Source organism: Lampetra fluviatilis, chromosome 38 (assembly GCF_964198595.1).
Source record: "Lampetra fluviatilis chromosome 38, kcLamFluv1.1, whole genome shotgun sequence".
NCBI lineage: Eukaryota > Metazoa > Chordata > Hyperoartia > Petromyzontiformes > Petromyzontidae > Lampetra > Lampetra fluviatilis.
The window spans coordinates 3553388-3572547 of record NC_136312.1 but is presented as its reverse complement, the minus strand read 5'-3'; the positions used below and the strand labels follow the sequence as shown (position 1 = coordinate 3572547).

Genomic DNA, 19160 nt, shown 5'->3' with positions numbered 1-19160 from the left:
CCCGACACACACATGACAAGTGATGTTGCCCTCTCATTGAGGATCACAAATTAATTATTACTGCTGCTGCTGCTGCTTTCGTGTCGCGCAGCAATCTTGACATTTAAATGTTGTATCATTTTACTCTTTTTTGTTCACTTAATTTTTGTTCCATTTGTGAATGTTTTGAATTGCCTTTACCTTACACACTGCCTGTCTTCACGAGACAACATAGCTACGGACGCTGCTGTAATGGCAGCGCTGACAACTGGTGGCTCTTTAAGTATGTGTTTACGGTTTGTTCTGTAATCCAAACAAACAGACATTCGTGGTAAGTTGCCTTGGTTATCTTGTATGTCAATAGCTTTAGTTTTACATTTAACAATTTCACTATATTACTTCAGAGACCAATCATTGCGCCGTGCAATAGAATATCGCGTGTGCTTGCCACCGCGCCGAAGAGCTGTAAATTAGAAAGAAAATAATCTGCCTGTTGCATTTGCAGCGAGGGCGTGCAAAGAGCTGCCACACGTACACGGAGGCCAGAAAGAAGGCGATGGCGGCACAGTTGGGAATACCGTTCACTTCAAGTGCAACGAGGGGTAAGGCTCCGCGGAGTCTCGAACTTGGCAACTTCTGGCTGAAGACACGAGCCGATGGCTCCGAGGAACGCCTTGTAACCCCAGGTGCTGCCTCTGCCGCTTTGATGGCACCCGAGGCTTGTGGAGATTAAAGTTACCCATAATCCTGTCCCACTCCCGGAGGGTTTTGGGTCGGGCGAGCATACTCGTCCGTGTTCAAATCCTACCGGCAACGTCCATCACTACTTATTCTCATTCCTCACGTGTCAGAGGGACCGTGGCCCTCTGAAAGTCCTCGGGGGACCGCCAGATCCCTATGTTTAGCTTGTAACACCGATCGTTTTGCTGGCCATATGGTGCAAGACTCAAAATGTATAATCTCCTTCCGTTCCTCTCTCGAAGCCTCACCACCTCTTCTCCATCGCCCCCTCTACTCCATCCCGTCCCTCCCCTGTAGCCCTTCCGTGACCCCCACGTGACCTCTGTCACGGTCACTCATTCCTCGGCATTGTGCCCCTGTCATCTAAATCACCCGATTGCTGTTACCGCTTTTAAACTTTGTACAGCGCCTTGAGCTAAGGCGCTCTATCAATATAAAATGAGATGACGAGATTTTGAACGAACACGATTACGTTGACACACTCCGTTGCATTGCAGTTTCAGACTGGAGGGCGAGAGCACGCTCACCTGCCTTGAGACTAAGGAGTGGTCGTCACCGCCTCCTGCGTGCGACCGTGAGTTACTCACTCTCTCTCTCTCGTCTCCTCTACAGGGTCTTCCTCACTTCGCATACATTTGTAATGTGAGGTTATATCCGGGTCGTTGACGTATCACAACTCGTCACGATGATTGGCTCTGCCGGTCCTGGTCCATAGCCAATGGGGGGAAGCCTAGGGGCGTGGCCCTGACGTAATGGAAAGGTGACAGCTGTAAGTAGAGGATTGGTTCTGCTGGCTTTGGCCACAGCCAATGAGGAGATGAGTCAGGGGCGTGGTCCCGGGAGCTTACGAGGGAGCCTGGACCATTCCATGGAGGCTAACCAGGATTGGTGGAAACGTACCAAGTGACCCGGGTATTAAATAGGGGTGGAGACGAACGACACGTGGTCAGAACGGGAACGAACAGAGGAAGGGGGCCACGCGGGAGCGGGGCTCCGGATTGCCACGTGGCAGTGTGTCTCTCTCTCTATCTGTCCCTCTCACGCTGCCTGTCAGCAGCGTGAAGGAAAGCTGTAATACAAGTTGAATAAAAGACCGGATTCCAGAAGTCGCCACAACGAGCTTTATTACACATTGATTGGGCAAATTATCATGGGCTCGTTGTACAAATACGGGCCAGACTGTTGTTCTGAACGTTGAATGCTTCGTACATTTCCAACTGTTATTGTTTTTAATTATATTATCAGGAGCATGGAAATTTGAACCGTGATTACATTTCTCCGTCCCTTCAGCTTTCTGCGGAAAACCACCTCCACAGCGTCACGCACAACTTGCCGTAGCTTACGGCCGCAGGGAACTCTACCGCGTGGATCAGTACGCGTACTTCTACTGCGACGAGTACTACAGGTATCCCTCGCCTGGCTTTTACCTGACCTGCAAGGAAGAGGGTGGCCGAACGACTTGGGACACGGACCACCGGCGGTGCAACCGTAAGTCATTCAGCTGATGCATTAGCGAGGGTGGACATTTTCACAGATGTTGAATGCTGCAACCTTACAATAGGTGTGTTTACATAAACACATTCCTGAGGAAGGAGCTGGTAGGAACGTTGGGTTGCTCGGTCAATGGCCAGGGTCAACGGCGGCGTGGTGTATTCCGCAAATATGCCCGACTGTGAGGGCGTGAGTAGGTTAAACGTTGAGTTTTATAAGGGCACCACGGGGTGCCCAGCCCCTCCCCACCCAGCCCCACCCCCCACCCAGCCCCACCCTCCCCACCCATCCCCTCCCCATTCTCCCCACCCCGCCCCACCCCACCCTCCCCACCCAGCCCCTCCCCACCCTCCCCTCCCCACCCAGCCCCTCCCTGCACGACGGACAGACGGACACAATAATCCCCTGTGGGCTGGTGTAGCCAGAGGTTCCTACCAGTATATTTAGAGCTGTGTTGCACCATTTACCTTGGTCTGCAGCAAATTCTGGAATAACTATCGAACTTCACCCAGGTAAATAATGGACTCCATACTTTGACGTAAAGCTTTCGTGACTGCAGGAATTCATATTCTTGGGTCTTTCGGTAAAGTCACGTAGATAGGTTGAAAGAAAATAACAAAAAATAACAAACCAACAAAAACTACCACGTTTCGATCGCAACACAAGCAATCGTCATCAGGAGAAAAAATAGCGGGAAAGCTGCTGAGGCAGGATGTTTTAAAGGTTTGAAATGGGTGCAGCCCAAGGGTCAAACTAGCCACACGAGTAGGCCAACATTTTCGGGTGAGTAGTTTACTTTAATTTAAGATATGCAATATAGTAATGAAATAGACTGAAATTAACCATTAATGTCGATACATATATCAACCGGGGGAATCAATTACAGTCTTGGATGGGACACCTGGAACGCATGAATCCTAGCATTATACCCCTCTACATCTCGGTGGCGAGATGTTAACAACCTCGCCTGATATACAAGAGATCGTGGGTTCGATCACGACCCTGACGCCTGCATATTTGAAGTTGACATATTTCTCTCCCTGTGGTCGCGTGGATTTTTATCCAGGGTCCTCCGGTTTTCCCTCCACGTTTAGTAAACGTGCGTTTAGAGTATTTGGCTGCTATACATTTCCACACGATAAGCCGCTTCGTTGATTACACTGGTCAACACACTTTTCTGGCATAAGTTATTCCAACGGTAATTTTGAGGTGCTGATTCCAAATCTGGCATCAGTTTTTGTCTATCACATCAGGTTTTTGAGATATCAAATATTCCATTTTCAATAAAAACTGCAGAAGAAAAATATTAAATAAATGTGGATTTCTACATAAAATTATATTATGAACACACTATCCTAAAAATACAGCACCATATTTTAATACTAAAGCAGTCACTGACTCGCAACAACTTGCAATCATAAGTGACAGAGTTAATTTTGGCTAAAATCAATGAAAATGGGGTATGCCGATAGCATAAAAATGAGATGTGAGAGAGCAAATCTGAGATCAGATTTTGAATCAAAACCCTGAAATTAGTCTAAAACAGCTGCAAAAGTCCAGGCCAGAATTTTTTTTTTTTGTTGACCAGTGTGATCATTTGGGGCAGCCAGGTCGCTTCTGAAAAACAGCCACACAGCTGAGTGATGCCTTACCTGGTAAAATAAAAAAAAATAGATTTTAGTTTACCACCAAGTCCTTGCAGCAAAGAAACAACTGTACTGTATTTATCTTCTTGGTTCTTTCGGTAAAGTCACGTAGAAGGGAAATAATATAAGAACCAAGAAGATGAATCCCTGCAGTCACGAAAGCTTTAGATCTAAATTTGTACTGTATTTATGCTGATATATGGGCCATGATTGACGAGAAAGGCTCCATTCCATGCCACCACTTTAAATATAGGTGCATCGAAGTTGCAGTGTTTCATATACGTTGCTGTGCTGCATTTGAAGGCGTCAACAAAGTAACGTGTGGAAGAGTCGCATATCCAGCTCACCTTCATGCGTGCCACAGCTCAGCGGAGAAGAGTCACCGTAACTCTCTCCGACCTCAATGAGCCCCCCGAAGCGTCATCACATCGCACGACTGCATCGCGCCTCCGATTAGCACGATTGGCTACGTACGGTGCGGAAGACGCTCAGCATGCACACATCGCATTGAGTGCACGTGAGTGCTTCAAGAACCCGGTAGCATCCACGCTTCTCTCGTTCTGTTCACAGGCGAGGAATGCGCGCGCCCTGATCAGATTCCCAACGGGAAGTGGGAGGGGAACGTCACCATTGGCAGCAGCATCACCTACTCGTGCGACGAGCAGTGAGTGGAACTGCTTTGAATTCACAGTGCGCGAAGCGCTGCTTTGCAAAATATGCAGCCAGTCGTGCAGTGCAACTCCCTTTATCCGGATTCGTAGGGGTTCCTACATGGGCGGTTTCTCGTGACCTTGTTCGTTTATTCAAATTTGACGCATTCTATCTGAGCTATAACCCGCGGATGAGTATGGATGAATAGAATTGCACTTACACCATTGGAACCTCATTTGCCAGTAAAAAATATGACGATTGTTTTTTTACCCTTCTATCTGGCAACAAAACTGACACCTTTTTTTTTTACGAGGAGTCATGTTTGCATAGACCACAATACCTGTAGTCATGATGCAAACAAAAAACATAACTCTGATAATGTATGCACTGTCCTTGAAGTTGATTGGTCCACACCCGAGACAGCTTTCCTTAGAGCCTAGTCTCACATGGGTTGGGCCAGATGACGCCAAAAGGCGCACAACTCAAAGGCAATGCACCATCAGAGTATGAGAGCTCGGGGTAAGCATTTACACCACTGGAACCTCATTTGCCAGTAAAAAAAATGATAATTGGTTGTGCGCCTTTTGGCGTCATCTGGTCCAACCCATGTGAGACTAGGCTCTAAGGAAAGCTGTCTCGGGTGTGGACCAATCAACTTCAAGGACAGTGCATACATTATCAGAGTTATGTTTTTTGTTTGCATTATAACTACAGGTATTGTGGTCTATGCAAACATGACTCCTTGTAAAAAAAAGGTGTCAGTTTTGTTGCCAGATAGAAGGGTAAAAAACCAATTATCAGAATTGCACTTGCTTTACAATTTTTGGGAGAACAACTCCAATTAAATATTAAAACAACGTGAAGAACGCGCCGGCACTTCCGTGACACGGCCCCGTTCGCAGGAAGATGTCGGTTCCGCTTGCGGATCCCTCGCTCTTATCCACACAGGGGGACATTTTTTGTCAACGATCCCAAATCACTCGTGCCCTTTCACCCGTGCGATGACCCGGGCAATACCGAGAGCGTAGCACTCCAGGAGGGACTTGTCTTCGTAGAGGCGTGGATCGTACAAAACTTTTGCCGCCGCTCGTGGTCGTTTCCTCGAGTGCAGGGGGTCGTCAACCTGCAGCTCCGTGACGTCGTTTGTTAAGGACCCGCCATCTTGTATTCACCCCATAGTGCTTTGCGGCTCTTGAATTATTGAGTTCGTTTTGTTACCGAATTCGCAACAAAAAATTGTCTCTTCTCGTTGTTTTGGTTGCTGAGCCTTGGGCCAATCAAAGCAAAAGCTCAGCCGAAGGTTTGTTGTCCTTACTCTTAGTTCTTTCGGTAAAGTCACGTAGGTAAAAAATGAAATTAAAATTAATAAAAATAAAAATCACGACGTTTCGGAGGCAACACAAGTCTCCGTCATCAGGTGGGACCGTCACAGCCAGATTTGTTGTCCTTCTCCGCGCACATCCAATGAGCACGGTCGGCTACGTACGGTGCGAAAGAAGTTCAACATACATTCACACATATGTACATCTGAGTTGAGGTCATTTATGGACACTCTAAAATGCGCCGTGGTTGTTGAAAGCGGTGCAAACATGTCAGGCCATGCTAGACGAGCTGTCACCCTAAGTTAATTCACAATCGCGATATTTACCAGCTGACTCTCTGTGTTTGCAAAGTAAATCTCGTGAAACTGTAAGCATTACCCATTTGCATGGAAAAAATGTTAAGGCAAGCTATGCTTCATGTCTCACGATTTATTTATCTTGTAAAAACAAGACAGTTCGCTAGTGTATACGGTATTGTGTTTGGTGAATTAACTTCCAGCAACGATGTTGTTTTAGTTTCAGAGTGGAGGGTGAGCGCACGCTCACCTGCCTAGAGACTAAGGAGTGGTCGTCACCGCCTCCTGCGTGCGACCGTGAGTTACTCACTCTCTCTCTCTCTATCTCGTCTCCTTTACAGGGTCTTTCTCACTTCACATGCACCACTTTCCTATTTGTGCAAATAATCATGAACTCATCTTCTTGGTTCTTTCGGTAAAGTCACGTAGAATGAAAATAATAAAATAACAAAAATAAACCAATAAAATAAGTCTCACGACGTTTCGGCCACTCTGTCTTCTCGACAGACCTGTTCTCCACCTGAGGACGGCTGCTTGCGTTGTGGCCAAAACGTCGTGAGACTTATTTTATTATGTTTTATTTTTATTATGTTATTATTTCCATTCTACGTGACTTTGCCGAAAGAACCAAGAAGATGAATCCCTGCAGTCACGAAAGCTTTAAATCGAAATTTTATCATGAACTCGATTACGAATACGGGCCAAACTGTTGTTCTGAACATTAACTGCAGTACATTTCCAACGGTTTGGTTTTGAATGATATTATCAAGAGGAGTAAAAAGTGCAACCGTGATTACATTTTTCCGTCCCTTCAGCATTCTGCGGAAAACCACCTCCACAGCGTCACGCACAGCTTGCCGTAGCTTACGACCGCAGGGAACTCTACCGCGTGGATCAGTACGCCTACTTCTACTGCGACGAGTACTACAGGGCTCCCTCACCCGGCTTTTACCTGACCTGCAAGCAAGAGGGTGGCCGAACGACTTGGGACACGGACCACCGGCGGTGCAATCGTAAGTGACGCAGCGGATGGATTGGCGAGGGATGTCCACTCTGGCATTGACATTTCAATGCTCCAGCGCTACATTGCGGGAGCTTAAATCAAGTTGACGTCTCGGTTCTTCCATTCATCTGCAACACGGTGCAAAGGGAGTTGCATCACGGGCTGAAACTTGCAACATTGTTCAGCATCACGCTATTACTGCTGATCAATCAACAGGGTCGTGATTGGTTGACATCGCAAGGTCTTGATAGGAACACAGTGGCAACTGTCGGCAACGAGATGGTTGCAGTTTTCTGAATGAATGTGTGAGGTTTTTGAATAATTAAACAATACATAATATCAGCAATGTAGTTATTTTATACGTTCCCATATTTAAGCAATGTATCTTTCAGTATTGAAGATATCAACAAAGTTACGTGTGTAAGAGTTGCATATCCAGCTGACCTTCATGCGAGCCACAGCTCAGCGGAGAAGAGTCACTGTAATTTTCTCCGACCTCATTGAGCCCCCCGCAGTGACATCGCATGGCACGACTGCATCACGCCTCTGATTAGCACAGTTGCTGTGCCGGCTTCAGCTAGCGCGGGGCCTGTAGCATATGTTATAAAGGGGCCCTAAAAAAAATTAAAAACACGTAAATATTAAAACACAACATTTTAACTTGCATGGTGAAGTTATTGTATTTTTTCATTTGCTATACAGCCAGATAATACGACAAATCGCTAACCTTAAACACCCAGTCGTTCATTAAAGTTGAAGGCGGTATAGTGATTTAAAGCTTTCGTGACTGCAGGGATTCATATTCTTGCTTCTTTCGGGGAAGTCACTTCGAAGGGAAATAATAAAATAATTAAAATAAAGCATCATAAAATTCTCACGACGTTTCGGCCACAACGCAAGCAGCCGTCCTCAGGTGAAGAACAGAGCTGTCGGAAAGACAGCGTCTTAATGAACACTGCCAAGCTTGGCAGCGTATTTTAAGCTGAGTGGGAGGAGCAGAGAGCCTTGACAAAAGAGTTTAAATATCAACTGAGGAATTTAGCATGTTGATGACAAATGCAGATATGGGGTTAGTCACTCCTTGTGGAATGAGTAGGCGGTGAGGGGTCTCAAAGTCATGGATCAGCACGGTTGGCTAAGAATATGGCGGTATAGTACTATAGTAATAGAGCAAGTGCAGAATCACTGAACTGGAATTGATAGCTTGAAAGCATTTAGCGCGGGGCCCTTGAAAGTGCACGGCCCGTAGCTACTACATGTGTTGTAGCTACTACACGTGTTGTAGCTACTACACGTGTTGTAGTTACTTTTGCTACTACGATAATCCAGCACTGCACGGTTGGCTACGTACGGTGTGAAAGAAATTCAACATACATCCACGCACGCATCACGTTGAGTGCACGTGAGTGTGTCAAGAACCCGGTGGCATCCACGCTTCTCTCGTTCGGTTCACAGGTGAGGAATGCGAGCGCCCTGATCAGATTCCCAACGGCAAGTGGGAGGGGAACGTCACCACTGGCAGCAGCATCACCTACTCGTGCGACGAGCAGTGAGTGGAACGCTCGGTGCACACACGCTCGGCTCCGTCGTTCGTCCCGCACGCCTCTGAACGATGACTGTGTTCGCCCGTCGTGTTTAGTTTCAGGATGCAGGGCAACAGAACTCTGGTCTGCCTCTACAATCATCAGTGGTCATCATCGCCCCCCGCATGTCAACGTGAGTAGCCCCTCTTGTCTCTTTTACTTCGGTTCACTTCCAATAACCCCGTTCCTGTTAGCCCCAAGCACCACGAACTCGCGTTCGACGACCAGGCTAACTGTCCTCCAGTACGTTCACAATTGGGGGCCATCCATTTAGTACGTACGCATGGAGGGGGGAGAAGGGTTAACCCAAACGCGTTACGCTTGCGTATGGGGGGGGGGTCTACTGACAATGTACGCGAGGGTGAAGCCTCAATAATAAATTGTCTACATTGGCCTTCAAATGATGTTAGATAGTCCGGGCGGTGGACTCTCTGTTTGCTTAAACACGTGAATAATATTAATCCTTGGTCGTTTCTGCATCGGCCGTTCTATAGGATTTGGGGGGGGGGGGTGCATCAGGCGAACGTACGCAGGTGGGGGATGGGGTGTAAAAAGTCCGCGTGCATACAGGAAAGGGGAGAGGGGTCAAGTTTTGACAGATCTTTGCGTGCCTACTCAATGGATGGCCCCTGTTTGTTTTTAGATTTGAAGCTTTCGTGACTGCAAGGATTCATATTCGTTTTTTCGGTAAAGTCACGTAGGTAAAACATTTAAATTAATGAAAGTAAAATAAAAAATAAAATAAAAATCACGACGTTTCGGAGGCAACACAAGCTTCCGTCTTCAGATGGAACCTTCACAGCCACCTGAAGACGGAAGCTTGTGTTGCCTCCGAAACGTCGTGATTTTTATTTTATTTTTATTTTACTTTTATTAATTTTTTTCCTACGTAACTTTACCGAAAAAAACCTAAGAATATGGCGCCTGTTTGGTTTCGTACCGGGGGCGTGGAAAGTGATCCTACGATTGCGTGTCTCCGTCTCTTCAGCGTTCTGCGGCAAACCACCTCCACAGCCTCACGCGAAGCTTTCTCCAGCGTATGACAACAAACAGCAGTACTTCGAAAACCAGACGGTCCACTTTGACTGCGACGAGGACTACAAGTCTCCGTCAGATGGGTTTGACTTGTACTGCAGAAGAAAGGGTGACCTGATGTCTTGGGACGCGGACCACAAGCGGTGCAACCGTGAGTGACGCAGCGGATGGATTGGCGAGGGATGTCCACTCTGGCATTGACTTTTAAATGCTCCAGCGCTACATTGCCGGAGCTTACATGAAGTTTACGTCTTTCCATTCATCGTGGGCTGCAACACGGTGCAGAGAGAGTTGCGTCACGGGCTGCAACTTGCAACATTGCTCAGCATCACGTTTCTACTGCTGCCCACTCAACAGGGTCGTGATTGGTTGACATCGCAAGGTCTTGATAGGATCACAGTGGCAACTGTCGGCAACGAGATGGTTGCGGTTTTCCGAGTGAATGTGTGACGTTTTTTGAATAATTAGACGATACATAATATCAGCAATGTAGTTATTTTATACGTTGCCATATTAAAGTAATGTCTATTGATCAGTATTGAAGATGTCAACAAAGTAACGTGTGCAAGAGTTGCAAATCCAGCTGACCTTCATGCGAGCCACAGCTCAGCGGAGAAGAGTCACCGTAATTCTCTCCGACCTCATTGAGCCCCCCGCAGTGCCATCGCATGGCACGACTGCATCGCGCCTCCAATTAGCACGGTTGGCTACGCACCATGCTAAAGAAGTTCAACATACACACACACTCACATCACGTTGAGTGCACGTGGGTGCGTCAAGAACCCGGTGGCATCCACGCTTCTCTCGTTCTGTTCACAGGTGAGGAATGCGAGCGCCCTGCTAAGATTCCTAACGGAAAGTGGGAGGGGAACGTCACCACTGGCAGCAGCATCACCTACTCGTGCGACGAGCAGTGAGTGAAACGCTAGGTGCACACACGCTCGGCTCCGTCGTTCGTTCCGCACGCCTCTGAACGATGACTGTGTTCGCCCGTCATGTTTAGTTTCACGCTGCAGGGCAACAGAACTCTGGTCTGCCTCTACAATCAACGGTGGTTATCATCGCCCCCCGCATGTCAACGTGAGTAGCCCCTCTTGTCTCTTTTACTTCGGTTCACTTCAAATAACGCCGTTTCTGTTAGCCCCAAGCACCATGAACTCGCGTACGACGACCAGGCTAACTGTCCTTCAGAACGTTCTCAACTGTTTCGTTTCGTGCCGGGGGGCATGGAAAGTGATCCCACGATTGCGTGTCTCCGTCTCTTCAGCGTTCTGCGGCAAACCACCTCCACAGCCTCACGCGAAGCTTTCTCCAGCGTATGACAACAAACAGCAGTACTTCGAAAACCAGACGGTCCACTTTGACTGCGACGAGGACTACAAGTCTCCGTCAGATGGGTTTGACTTGTACTGCAGAAGAAAGGGTGACATGATGGCTTGGGACGTGGACCACAAGTGGTGCAACCGTAAGTGACGCAGCGGATGGATTGGCGAGGGATGTCCACTGGCACAAAGTACGTACGTTGAACTTCTTTCACACCGTACGTAGCCAACTGCGCTCATCGCAGGTGCGGGAAATCGATCCCGAGTTGAACGTTCAAATGCGCGCGATTAAAACCCAGATTTTTTGCAATTTTGGTTTCTTGCAACTATTTTTTCTCCCCATCAGCATCCGTGTGCGGCACGCCTCCTGACCAACCTCACGCCAAGGTGAAGATTCCCGCCGGGCACGTTCACGGCCGCCGATACGACGTCCACGAGTACGTCTACGTCGCTTGCGACGATCGCTTCAAGAGCCTCGCCAGCGGATACTACATGTCGTGCGAGAAAGACGGCGGCGACGCAGCCGGGTGGGTCGTGGGCAGTTACCTCGGGTGCACACGTGAGTACGCTCCCATGCGGCACCTCGCGCACGCGCGGACAAGTGTAACGCGATGTCGCTGGCGCGTGTGGCGCAACGGTGCGCGCAGTGGCGGCGGTGGTGGTGGTGGTGGCGGTGGTGGTGGTGGCGGTGGCGGCGGTGGCGGTGGTGGCGGCGATGGCGACGGTGGTGGTGGCGACGGTGGCGGTGGCGGCGGTGGCGGCGGTGGCGGTGGTGGCAGTGGTGGTGGTGGTGGCGGTGGCGGCGGTGGCGGCGATGGCGGCGGTGGTGGTGGCGGCGGCGGTGGCGGTGGTGGCGGTGGCGGTGGTGGTGGCGGTGTTGGCGGTGGTGGCGGTAGTGGTGGTGGTGGCGGTGGTGGTGGTGGTGGTGGCGGCGGTGGCGGTGGCGGTGGCGGTGGCGGTGGCGGCGATGGTGGTGGCGGTGGCGGCGGTGGTGGCGGTGGTGGAGGTGGTGGTGGCGGTGGTAGTGGCGGTGGCGGCGGTGGCGGCGGGTGGCGGCGGTGGCGGCGGTGGCGGCGGTGGCGGGTGGCGGCGGCGGTGGCGGTGGTGGCGGCGGTGTTGGCGGTGGTGGCGGTAGTGGTGGCGGTGGCGGTGGTGGTGGCGGCGGTGGCGGTGGCGGCGGTGGTGGTGGCGGTGGCGGCGATGGTGGTGGCGGTGGTGGCGGTGGTGGTGGTGGTGGCGGCGGTGGCGGCGGCGGCGGTGGCGGCGGTGGTGGCGGCGGTGGCGGCGGTGGCGGTGGTGGCGGTGGTAGTGGTGGTGGTGGCGGTGGCGGCGGTGGTGGCGGCGGTGGTGGCGGCGGTGGCGGCGGTGGCGGTAGTGGTGGTGGTGGCAGCGGTGGCGGCGGCGGTGGTGGCGGCGGTGGCGGTAGTGGTGGTGGTGGCGGCGGTGGTGGCGGTTGCAGCGGCGGCGGTGGCGGTGGCGGCGATGGTGGCGGCGGTGGTGGCGGTGGCGGTGGTGGTGGTGGTGGCGGCGGTGGCGGTGGCAGCAGTGGTGGTGGCGGCGATGGTGGTGGCGGTGGTGGCGGTGGTGGTGGTGGTGGAGGTGGTGGTGGCGGTGGTAGTGGCGGTGGTGGCGGTGGTGGCGGTGGCGGCGGCGGTGGCGGTGGTGGCGGTGGTGGCGGCGATGGCGGTGGTGGCGGTGGTGGTGGCGGTGGCGGCGGCGGTGGTGGCGGTGGTGGTGGCGGTGGTGGCGGCGATGGCGGTGGTGGTGGCGGTGGTGGCGGCGATGGCGGTGGTGACGGCGGTGGCGGCGGTTGCAGCGGCGGCGGCGGCGGTGGCGGCTGTTTGACTGTCGCGTGGAGGAAACGACGGTGCCGGAATTTCGGTCGACGGGAACCTTGCGAAATCACCGAGTCCATCGGTGTTCAGATTCCTTCCAATGCCGAGGGCACATCGCACCAACGGCGTGCCACCGGGTGACATCGCCGAGCACGCAACCCCACCCGCCCTCTGCAGTATATTTTAAAAACGAACAAGCGGACGAGACGCTCCCTTTCCCTGTATCTTGACCTCGACATAGCGCAAAAGTACTTTTGTTATCAGAGGCCACCAGCCACACGGCCTTGTGGGTGTGCGTAACTTCTGCAGCATTGCTTCAACACAATCAAATGCCGGACCGCTTTCAACTTTCAATGTCTCATCAGGTCTGGTTCCTTAATTCTGCTACTTATATTGATGACTCCACTGGCGGAGCCAGTGGGGTGTGGGGGGGGGGGTGGCACGTGCCCCCCCAATGATCCGATCAAAATTCTTAATTTCGATCGGATCATTGGGGTTTATTAGTAATCAATCGGCATTTTGCGACCCCCACTGCCACTGTGTAGTTTATTATGACGTGCCAGGGACTCTATGAGATGATAGGACAATAGTCCGAGTCCATAATTGGCGATAAGTAACGGCAAAGCGGTTATAAGTGACTCACATAATTGTGCGCAGTTGCGTTATACAGTCCACGACTTCCCTGAAGGCATCAACATCTCCAGCGAGCGCGATGCCGATCACACAACGCGGTTCGAATTCGACCCTCGATCGATGGCTGCGCCATCGCCGCACACGCATCGAATATAAAGCAAGTGACAATTCCTTACTGACTAACAACTCCTCTATCATTTTCATTGCTGGAGGGGTTGCCCCCCCCTACCTGAAGATCCTGGCTCCGCCATTGGATGGCTCCCACCTGATGACGATTGCCTGCATTGCAATCGAAACGTCGTGATCTATTATTTTTCTACCCACGTGACTTTACCGAAAGAAGAGTATGAATTCCTGCAGTCGCGAAAGCTTCAAATCGAGATTGAGCACCGTTTTCTTTGTCTATGCACCTTTGACCCACCAGCCGAACTGTGCTATGCGCCCGGGGAAGTTGAGCACGGATTCTGGAGCGGAAACATCACTCTCGGGGGCTCCATCGAGTTCTCGTGTCAAAAACAGTGAGTGAGTGAGTGATGCGTTCGTGCCCCTTGTTGTACCTCGTCGACTTACCCAGAGATGTGTTGACTGCTTATGCATTTTCTAACTTGTATTCTCCACGACGACACTGTGTTGGCGAGCAAACGAATTGTAAATGTTGTAGTGGGGTTACTCTTCAACACACCCGTGTGCTGCACTAGTAACGAATTTGGCACGTGCTGTTTAAGTGGCAAACCTTACTCATTGGCTGTGTCGGGTGGTGGCGGGTTTAACGACACTTTTATATTTCGATTTAAAGCTTTCGTGACTGCAGGGATTCATCTTCTTCATTTATATTCACGCGATCTCACACAAAAAACCTATATAATGGATCCTATTGGTTGCGAAAGCCGACGTGTTAAACGTTTCTTATCTCAACGTAATTTACAGAGTGCCTTAACCAAGGCGCTTTACAAAGACTTGGCAATGGTGCAATGCGCCTGAATGTAACGGAGGAGAAGAGGCGAATGAAATAGATGGGAGGAAGCAATGGTGGCGAATCTGTGACGCGTGAAGTTGGTGAAAGCGAAATTGATGACAGCAGATGATGATGAATGGATTGGATGAATGAGTGTTAGCCGAGTCATGAGAATATGAAGTGGGAACAGTGACGGTGGTGGTGGTGGTTATGAGGGGGAGATTAAGGGGGGGACGGTCGGTCGTGGGGGTGAGTTGGCAACAATAAGTGTGAGTTCTGAGTGGGGAGTGGACACGAGTGAGCGATGCTTCATGTGGAGGGAAAGTTGGTTCCGCTGAAGGGGGGCGAGAGGAGAGGAAGAGCGGACGCGCGGATTGAGCCCTCGATTCGTTGTCCGTGCTTGTGCACCGCTGCCGACGTAGCAGCAGCAGCAGGAGCAGCAGCAGGAGCATCGCCCGACGATTTGTTTCACTTCTTCTGCAGCTTCACCTTGCGCGGAGCCAGCAAGCTGACCTGTGACTCAACCACGAAGAAATGGTCGTCGACAGCTCCGCGCTGCGAGCGTGAGAAACCGCCGTTAAAGCCTCCACCTTTCAGAATGCGCGTGGGCTTCGAACCTCGCGGGACGCACGCACGCGCACACGCACACACGCACGCACACGCACGCACGCACGCACTCACGCACACGCACACACACATGCACACACGCACACGCACACACACATGCACACACGCACACACACGCACGCACACGCACTCACACACACGCACACTCACGCACACACACACACGCACGCACTCACACACGCACACGCACGCACTCACGCACACACACACGCGCACACACACGCACGCACTCACACACACGCACGCACTCACGCACGCACACACGCACGCACTCACGCACGCACATACACATACACGCACACACACACGCACGCACACACGCACGCACACTCACGCACACACACACGCACTCACGCACGCACGCACACACGCTCACGCACACACACACGCACACAGACGCACACACACTCACGCACGCACTCACGCACACACACGCACTCACGCACTCACGCACACACAAGGACGGTGCAGAGGAGCGAGGTGTGTGTGTGCGTGCGTGTGACGAGAGAAGCTGCGTCCGCTTTAAGACGGAATAGAAGGGGAAGCTCTTTAGCCTGGGCCTAACGGTGAAGTCGGCAGTGCGGGTGACCGGCGGAACAGGGTTCTAGACTGTAGGGACAGCAGAGGAGAAGGGGTTTTTATTGAGTGGAGTTTGACCGAGGGCTTCACCAGCAGACGCGGGTTGATGGAGTCGAGTTAGATGCCAGGCAAGGGCGTAAGCTGCAGCGAGACCGCTTCCATCTCAAACTGGGTGGTGTTTTGCAGAGGTGGGACAAAGTCATTGTTATGCAAGTCCAAGTCGAGTCGCAAGTCATCAAATTCATGACTCGAGTCTGACTCGAGTCCAAGTCACATGACTCGAGTCCACATCTCATAGGTGGGACAAAGTCATTGTTATGCAAGTCCAAGTCGAGTCGTAAGTCATCAAATTCATGACTCGAGTCCAAGTCACATGACTCGAGTCCACACCTCTGGTGTTTTGGCTGCGCACAGCACTCGCAAGCAGACGTTAAATCAATGAACGCACGTCCGTCCGCCCGTCCGAAAGTCAAAGTAAAACATTATTCTACAACCTGTGGGCTTTGGGACCAATGTTGTCCAGGAGGATGTTTTAGTATGCAAGCTGTATGCTGGCTTCACCCTTCCACAATACAGGCGTCTTGGGTTAGAGCGCGTAAATATAAATACGAGTACAGATTGTAAATGTTGTGGTACTCAGATTGTAAATATTGTGGATGACGAATTGGCACGTTCTGTTTACGTGACAAACCTTCCTAGTTGGATGTGTCGGGTGGTGGCGGGTTTAACGACACGTTTATATTTACGCGATCTCACCCAAAAACCCTCTATTATGGTGGATATTGATCACGAAAGGTCTCCTACTAGGGGTTAAAGTGGCGTCAACCTTCATGGTCCCATCGGCAGTGCCCTGCATATTAAACAAACAATGCTGAGTCGGCACTGGCGTCTGGCACCCGCGTCTGGCACCCAGGTGTTACACGTCATCCGTGGAGCCCGTTCTCAGCACAACAGCCAGATTCGAGGTGCAAATAACTCCTGAGCAAAATATCAGCCAGAGGTTCAACTCAGCCCATCATCATCACACTGGCGCCAACAAAATGAGTAACCGTTTGTGGGAAGTATATGGAGGTCTGACTTTGAGTTGGGAGGTGGATTCCACGGCCCTCACCATAGGAATGTGGAATTTTCACAGTTGGCCTAGAGCTGTAAAGTGATGAGCATAGCTAAACGCCGATGTTGAGCGGGAGATGCTTCGGCTTGTGACTCTCACCGGTAATATTGATCCAGGAGTAGAACTGTGGCCTTCTCTCACAACGGATAAAGCGGCCGTGGCGTCTTTCATTCACAGAGACCTCCAACGCAACGCAGAGTAGCAACCACAGCGTGGGGGAGACACCTCGCCAAGGCAGCCCCACTCGAAGTCCAACTCAGAGGACGTCGTCGCCAACGCACGAGGGTAAGGTGCCATCCGCGCTACTCAGCAGAGCTGCGGATGAGACTCTTGTCGCTATCCGCACGCAAACACACACGTCCGTTTCGTTTTAAGAGCCGCATTACAGCTACCAGAGTACTCCGTGTGTGCGTTTGGAGTCTTTTCTTTTTTATCCGAAAACATATTGAAACCTTGCCAAGTTAATCTTTTGTCTCCGCAGTCAACAGCACGGCGCAGGTTCAACTTCCCTGGGATGAAACTGTGTCACCCAATCAACCCAGGGCAGCCAATCAACCCAATCAACCCAGGCTAGCCAATCAACCCTTGCCACCCAATCAACCCAGGCGAGCCAATCAACCCAATCAACCCAGGCTAGCCAATCAACCCTTGCCAGCCAATTAACCCTTGCCAGCCAATCAACCCAATCAACCCTCGCCACCCAATCAACCCTTGCCACACAATCAACCCAGGCCACCCAATCAACCCATGCCACCCAATCAACCCAGGCCACCCAATCAACCCATGCCACCCAATCAACCCAGGCCACCCAATCAACCTAGGCCACCCAATCAACCCTTGCCACACAATCAACCCAGGCCACCCAATCAACCCATGCCACCCAATCAACCCAGGCCACCCAATCAACCCAGGCCACCCAATCAACCCTTGCCACCCAATCAACCCATGCCACACAATCAACCCATGCCGCCCAATCAACCCAGGCCACCCAATCAACCCAGGCCAGCCAATTAACCCAATCAACCCTTGCCACCCAATCAACCCAAGCCAGCCAATCAACCCTTGCCACCCAATCAACCCATGCCACCCAATCAACCCTTGCCACCCAATCAACCCAGGCCACCCAATCAACCCTTGCCATCCAATCAACCCTTGCCACCCAATCAACCCTTGCCACCCAATCAACCCTTGCCACCCAATCAACCCTTGCCACCCAATCAACCCTTGCCACCCAATCAACCCTTGCCACCCAATCAACCCATGCCACCCAATCAACCCTTGCCACCCAATCAACCCTTGCCACCCAATCAACCCTTGCCACCCAATCAACCCTTGCCACCCAATCAACCCATGCCACCCAATCAACCCAGGCCACCCAATCAACCCATGCCACCCAATCAACCCTTGCCACCCAATCAACCCTTGCCACCCAATCAACCCATGCCACCCAATCAACCCATGCCACCCAATCAACCCTTGCCACCCAATCAACCCTTGCCACCCAATCAACCCATGCCACCCAATCAACCCTTGCCACCCAATCAACCCATGCCACCCAATCAACCCATGCCACCCAATCAACCCAGGCCACCCAATCAACCCATGCCACCCAATCAACCCTTGCCACCCAATCAACCCTTGCCACCCAATCAACCCATGCCACCCAATCAACCCATGCCACCCAACCTACCCTTGCCACCCAATCAACCCTTGCCACCCAATCAACCCTTGCCACCCAATCAACCCATGCCACCCAATCAACTCTTGCCACACAATCAACCCTTGCCACCCAATCAACTCTTGCCACCCAATCAACTCTTGCCACACAATCAACCCTTGCCACACAATCAACCCTTGCCACTCAATCAACCCTTGCCACCCAATCAACCCTTGCCACTCAATCAACCCTTGCCACCCAATCAACCCTTGCCACCCAATCAACCCTTGCCACCCAATCAACCCATGCCACCCAATCAACCTATGCCACCCAATCAACCCTTGCCACCCAATCAACCCATGCCACCCAATCAACCCTTGCCACCCAATCAACCCTTGCCACCCAATCAACCCATGCCACCCAATCAACCCTTGCCACCCAATCAACCCTTGCCACCCAATCAACCATTGTCACCCAATCAACCCTTGCCACCCAATCAACCCTTGCCACCCAATCAACCCATGCCACCCAATCAACCCTTGCCACCCAATCAACCCTTGCCACCCAATTAACCCTTGCCACCCAATCAACCCATGCCACCCAATCAACCCATGCCACCCAATCAACCCTTGCCACCCAATCAACCATTGTCACCCAATCAACCCTTGCCACCCAATCAACCCTTGCCACC

At 51.5% G+C, this 19160-nt stretch overlaps 1 protein-coding gene across 4 annotated transcripts in view; it reads left to right on the top strand.

Annotated features, from left to right (window-relative positions):
• The window catches only part of LOC144945564 (sushi, von Willebrand factor type A, EGF and pentraxin domain-containing protein 1-like), a 46215-nt gene extending 28609 nt beyond the window's left edge, over positions 1–17606 (top strand). For 3 of the 4 annotated variants that reach the window (XM_078874052.1, XM_078874051.1, XM_078874050.1), the window contains 18 exons: positions 485–581; positions 1218–1294; positions 2011–2208; positions 4222–4332; positions 4428–4521; positions 6347–6423; positions 6942–7139; positions 8585–8678; positions 8769–8845; positions 9701–9898; positions 10567–10660; positions 10751–10827; positions 11015–11212; positions 11416–11628; positions 13962–14055; positions 14976–15055; positions 16990–17097; positions 17294–17606. In XM_078874052.1, the coding sequence (XP_078730178.1) occupies positions 485–581; positions 1218–1294; positions 2011–2208; positions 4222–4332; positions 4428–4521; positions 6347–6423; positions 6942–7139; positions 8585–8678; positions 8769–8845; positions 9701–9898; positions 10567–10660; positions 10751–10827; positions 11015–11212; positions 11416–11628; positions 13962–14055; positions 14976–15055; positions 16990–17097; positions 17294–17475 (2267 nt within the window). In that variant the 3' untranslated portion in view covers positions 17476–17606. The remainder of the gene's footprint in view (positions 1–484; positions 582–1217; positions 1295–2010; positions 2209–4221; positions 4333–4427; positions 4522–6346; positions 6424–6941; positions 7140–8584; positions 8679–8768; positions 8846–9700; positions 9899–10566; positions 10661–10750; positions 10828–11014; positions 11213–11415; positions 11629–13961; positions 14056–14975; positions 15056–16989; positions 17098–17293) is intronic. The other variant, XM_078874053.1, reaches the window with a different exon arrangement.
• Positions 17607–19160: the final 1554 nt, after the last annotated feature.